Raw genomic sequence first — 6,076 nt, 5'->3', positions numbered from 1 at the left:
TTAGAAAGTCAGGCGGTTGGTCCGGATCAAATTCTGAACTTCTTTCTTCAGTGCATTACAATGTTCAATATCATGGCCAGGTGCCCCTTGATGGAAGTTACAGAAAAGGTCGGGTCTATACCATGCTGGCAACCTTGCTGGCACCGGAGGAGGTGACTTGGTCTGGACTAGATTCTTTTCGAGCAACTGTGGAAGCAAAACCTCATATTTCATGGGAATCGGGGAAAATTGTGCCCTTGAGGCCTGTTGTCGAGGCTGCTGTAGCTGTTGAGGATATTGTGGCTGAGGGTGTTCTTTCACCATACTAACCTCCTGCTCTTTATTTTTCGAACTACTAGCGGGAACACTTTCTTTGACCAATCGTCCTTCTCGGACTCCTTCTTCCAACTGTACACCTATAGTAACCATCTCAGCAAAGTCCTTGGGCGTACTTCCGACCATATTCACGTAATAGAACTGATTGAGAGTCTTTAAGAAAAGTTTGGTCATCGCCTTCCCTTCCACACGTGGGCTGACTTGGGCAGCGACATTTCTCCACCGCTGAGCATATTCCTTGAATGTTTCTTTGTCTCCCTGAGTCATAGCCTGAAGATCGCTTCGGTCTGGGGCCATATCCACATTGTAACTGTATTGTTCTACAAAAGCATCACACAGATCACGGAAAGTTCGGATCTTTGTTTTGTCTAGATTCATGTACCACTTTGAGGCAGGACTAGCCAAACTTTCTTGAAAGAAATAGATAAGGACTTTGTCGTCCTTGGCATATGCAGACATTCTTCTCACATACATTGTTAGATGTTCCTCAGGACATGAATTCCCTTTATACTTCTCGAAATCTGGGACCTTAAACTTGTGGGGTATCTGGACATTCGGCACCAGACAAAGATCATAAGCAGTTTTCCCAAACACTTTCTTCCCATAGAGAGCTCTCATTTCCCTCTGCATCTCATCATACTTCTCTTGTAGGTCATCCACCCTGTCATAGGCCCCCACACCCCCAGAATGGAAGATGGGTTCCTCTTGTTGTGGGATGGTATAAACGGCGGGTGCTGAGTAGGTCACGACAGCTGGAGGAACTGTCGTAACTTGCTGAGGAACATGAGTCGCACGTTGAAAAGTAGGCATCTGAGCTTCACAAGCAATGGGACGGAGTATTTTGCCAGTAGTAAGAGGCGGGAACCAAGGTACGGAACGTTGCGGTGTAGAGTACTCCGGAGTATCGGCACAAAACGTCCATTCAGGGCCATTAGAAACAATTTCGGCTAGAGTCCTGATAGGAGGAGGAGGAGGACGTGCTTGAGCAACCGTCAGTGTCTTCATCAATTCAGTCATTCCGTCCATCTTGGTCTGCATGGCTACAATTTCCTCCCGGAGCAATTGATTTTCTTGCTCGAGAAAATCCATCTTCTCTTTATGATTGCTCGGGTGTTGTACATGCGAGTTGGTTTCGGACGAGGACGCCATGACACTTTTGAGGTTGGTTGACCTTTTATGGAAAAGAAAGATTTGTGAGACTCAGAATTGAGACCATGAAATGCACGATGATGCATGATGTTATGCAAAAATAGACACACATTTTCTTTATTTTATCGAAGGACTCGTCAAAGTAATTGTAAACATCATAAGGAACATATCATAATGTTTCATTTGATAATTGAAAATATTACAGATAGTTACCTCAAAAAGCAAAGCCAAAGACAAAGTCCCCGACAAAGCTAAGGTCTAGTTCAAGACTTTTGAAATTGTATTTCTTAGTGTCCCTCAGATGTTTACAAGAACATATCTAAGTCCTTTTGATATTAATGAGAAAAAGAGTTGTTTATGAATGAATGCATGTTTATGCATGGAAAACATGATGAGGTTTAAGGTATGCAATGTTGGAGTCAAGGGTAAGAACGCCATTTGGTAGGGACTATGGTTTCAAATGTACATGTAACAAGCGTTCTACCAAGTTCCCGAATTCCAACCGCCTTTGAACTTTATCGGATACCGACACAACACCCGGTCCAACATCATTCGTAGGAAAGTCTAGTTCGGGTGGAGTTTCGCGTGTCGACTAATACCGAGACAACACCCGGTTAGCCACCGCACTACGTCCTAAAAGGCCAAGATGGGTTAAGGGTTACTAAAGGTCCTTAGCGTTCAACGGAAACTTAAGAGTAATAGAGTCTAAGCGTGACAACACCCGCCGACATATATCACTTCAAGCTCCTCCGCTAAGTGTGGTTATCTCACGTGTGACAAGCCACGAGAATACTCTCGGTATGCCACTATGAGTCTACCACTCCTATCTTATGTTTCACTCAAGCCCGGGTTAGGACTTATCTCACCACTCACGTTAGAAGAAAGAAGAAAGAAGAAGGGAGAACATATATACAGATATTTCCATCTTTTATTTTTGTTTTTTTAAGCAAGTTATAGCACAAAAATTAAATAAGACCAAATTAGGCTCAACCCTCTTAGGGGGGTCCCCAGTGAAGTCGCCATTTCTGTCGCGTCATTTTTCGGAGGTCAAGGCTACTAGATTAGCTTTTGACTCACTAATTTATTTCACGACTGAACATTTTAATTTTTAATGAAAAGGGGAAAAAAAGTTCAAACACCCCATTTTGAAAAGATTTAGGGTTCGGGGGTTAGTTACATAAAGGGAAGGTGTTAGCACCCTTTATGTCCGTAGTACTCTACGGGAACCTCTTGGTTTTATCTAAATAATGTGCTATAAACTTGCTTGTTTTTGAAAAAGGATTTTTGAAATGATAAAAGAAAAGGAGGACCTAATTATCTACATTTTATTGATTTGGAAGGACAAAGTCCTCTGCCTACGTACCCGTGAGGGATCAAAACCTCGTAGTTCGGGGTTAAAAAAAACTGACGTTTGATTGGTTGAGTGTTTTTTAATGTTTTTGAAAAGATTTTAAAATGAAAAGCCAAGTGGTAAAAGAATATTTGTTTGTGTTTTTTAATATTAAAGAAAATGGACTCAAAATAAATTAGATTGTTTGATATTTGATTAAGAAGGAAAATAAAAAAGGACGTCACTTGATTTAAGATCAAGGTTTATTTAAGAAAATATTTTTGTGATTTTTGGTTATTTTCATGTTTTTTTGTTGTTTTGAATAATGACTAAACTAAAATTAACACTAACGGAGCGAGAAGATAAAGCGTAGGTGTTATGGTGGTGTTGGACCACCACAACGACCTTTGACCTAAACTACGAAGCATAAAAAGTAGAGGCATACACACACGCACGCACACATGCACCTAAACTATTACAAGAAACCTATGATACATGCTATGGTCTGCAAGAAAATAAATGAATTACATGAAAGCCTATGTATACATTCTAAAATATGCGAAAAAAAGTAAACATGCATGGATTATTTACATCAAAACCTATGTGTACATTCTAAGTTCCACAAAATAAATACGCATGCAATAGGTAAGTGAATAATAGATATGCGGCCTAGTCCAATAAGTATAAGAATAATAAAATGCAAAATGCGAAACGAAGTTAAAATGCATGAAGAAGTAGTGATAAAAAAATGATATGGAAGGGGGGTGTAAACCGTAAACTGGGGGGTGCAGGCAGTAACAGAAATGGAAATTGGGCCATGGGTGAGCAGCTGCGCGGTGGGCCTAGGGGTATCTGTCTTGGGCTTCAGGGAGTAACTCAGGGGGGCGTCTGATCATGATCAGGGAATTGGGAAGGACGCAGGCACACCATAATGTCATGGGCGTACACACACAGGAACGGGATGAGCCTATATATAGGCTAGGAGAGAAATTTCTCTCATTTTTCTTGTTAGTTTCTCTCTCTTTTCCCTTTCCTCTCAATTTTCTCTCGTTCTCTCTCCATCTTCACTTCGTCTTCTCCGAATGAGTTACGGCGGCGGGAAAAGAAACCGACGCGGCGGCCGACCGTCGTAGGTGGCGCCGCCGCCGCTTATAAACTCCTCTTTGAATTATTTTTTGCTTATTCTTACTCTCTTATTATCCTCTACACTTCCTTCAACCTAAAATCCTAAGTATCTAATCCTTTAACCATAGATCTTAAACAAACAGTAAAAGTAAGGGATACTACCTTTTGCTTGATCTGTGCGTGTTGTTGAGGAGTCGGCCGTCGGTTCCCTGTGTATGTCCCTGCGTGTGTGCCTGTCTGTTCTGTTTACGAGACGTATACGTCTCCCCTTCTCCTTTCGATGTCAACGAGTCTAGAGCAGCTGAGTTGGTGTACTGCCGATTTGTCTTGGGTTTGTAACAGGTTTGAACGAGGGTTTGTGTTGCGTCGTAAAAATAGTTTGATGCAGTTTAGGTTGTTGGCCGATTGGGGTTATGGTTATGGGTTGTGTCTTGTATGGCTTTCGATGAGTTTGTGTGTTATGAATTACTTGCAGGTTCCTTCGTAATGTTCTGGTGCGCCTTGGAATGGTTTGATGTCTGTGTCATGGGGTTTATGTGATGTTTGATGAATCAATTTGGGTTTGTGGATGTGCAGGTTCTGAAAACAAACGGTTCCAAGGCTTGCAACGTGGCTGTTGTTGTATGTTCTTCGTTTGTGAAATTGGGTTCGTGAATTGTTCCTGAGCAGGTTGTTTTGTTGAATTTATGTAGGCTTTTTGCAATGAGATCATGCGTTAAGAATTGGGTGCTGGCTCCTTTGTTTGTGCGTGTTGTTTGTTATGTGTTGGTTGCAGGTGAATTGGAAAATTGGCCGAAGATTTGTGCCTTGAAAATTGGCCCCCCTTTCCATCGGTTGCAGGCTTTGGTTTTATAGTGGTAGCATTTGATTAGGGTTTGTTGGAGAAGTGCCGAAAACCTGTGTCTTGGAGATGAGGAAAACAAACTGCTCCCGCAAACTTGCTGCAGATGAGGATTGGGATGAGGAGAACTTGTTCTTGCTCCTGAAGAAATGCTCGTGTGAGCTGTTGCTCCATAGAGTGTACTTGGACATTTTTGACCGATTTTTGGACTTTTATCAAATAATAATTAAAAATGAAGACTAAAATAATATACAAGATTATGTAGACTTTGGACTTATCTAAGAAAAATGAAATAATTAAATAAAGACTAAATAGAATAATAAATTAAAATTAAAGATTAAAAAATTAATTAAATCATTTAAATAAAAGATGGAAATAAAATAAATTGAAAAGGGGGCCCGACTCGGAACAAAACATGAGGTATTTTAAAATACCTCTCTGCCGAAATTTTACCAAAAAGTCAAAGACTTAATCAGGGTCAAAGGGCGCGTGTCGGTGGGACCTTAGGTCAAAAATTGGGGTATGACAACCCTCATTTGGTCTATAGATGAATTTTTTTAAGCTTCATCGAACGTTACGGAAAATAAACTACACTTCTTCATCAGCAGGCCAAGGTAAATAACTTCAACCCAACCCAAAGTAAGGCCCAGTAACCTTGATCCATTCTTTCACACATTGGCAAAAAAACATAACATATACTCCCTTCGGTCACACTTATAAGAAAAAACAACTTTTTAGGTACATTAAATAATTAATGTATGTGACTTATAAACGTGACCAGATGAATTAATTATTCAGTGTATCTAAAAATTTATTTTTTCCTTATAATTGTGACTGGAGTGAGTATAAAAAAGCGAACGTCAATTTTTAACCCCATTGATCTATTCGCGTGCCCTACACTATTCAAAATATTAAAACCAAAACCTTTGACTCAAAATATTTCAAAATAAAACAATACATAATGAACATACCAGTATAAATTATTGGTTTTCAATTCAAGCAAAGTTAGAATCAACGTTAACCTCCAGCGACAAAAGGAACAAAATAACAAATGTGCCGTGTAATATTAATAAATAAAACGGTTATATTTTTTCGGGTAAAAGGGGTACAAAAAAATAATTAATACATCACACAAATAATAACAAACCCATATTGTAAATAGTTACCGACAAAAAAAAAATTGAGCAACATGGTATTAATTTTTTTTAAAGTGAATCACATGAGGTTATACCAAACCACGAGCATATTATTTAATCATCAAATCACATGAAGGGACACGTACATCTTAGATCATAAAACTTTGATGGTAAAACAAA

The 6,076-nt window shown here is 39.6% G+C and overlaps 1 protein-coding gene across 1 annotated transcript; it reads right to left on the bottom strand.

Annotated features, from left to right (window-relative positions):
- On the bottom strand, positions 1-1,404 carry LOC146919248 (uncharacterized). Its single transcript, XM_085710690.1, has one exon. The coding sequence runs from the start codon at positions 1,402-1,404 to the stop codon at positions 1-3; it is 1,404 nt and encodes a 467-aa protein (XP_085566816.1).
- Positions 1,405-6,076: the final 4,672 nt, after the last annotated feature.

The sequence above is a fragment of the Medicago sativa genome, chromosome 5 (assembly GCF_051527215.1).
Source record: "Medicago sativa cultivar Bolivia chromosome 5, Bolivia_mono, whole genome shotgun sequence".
In the NCBI taxonomy this organism is placed as follows: domain Eukaryota; kingdom Viridiplantae; phylum Streptophyta; class Magnoliopsida; order Fabales; family Fabaceae; genus Medicago; species Medicago sativa.
This window is presented reverse-complemented; position numbering and strand designations above follow the sequence as displayed.

Coding starts and splice junctions, on each gene's coding strand:
- LOC146919248 (XM_085710690.1), bottom strand. CDS start 1,404: ATGGATTTTCTCGAGCAAGAAAATCAATTGCTCCGGGAGGAAATTGTA.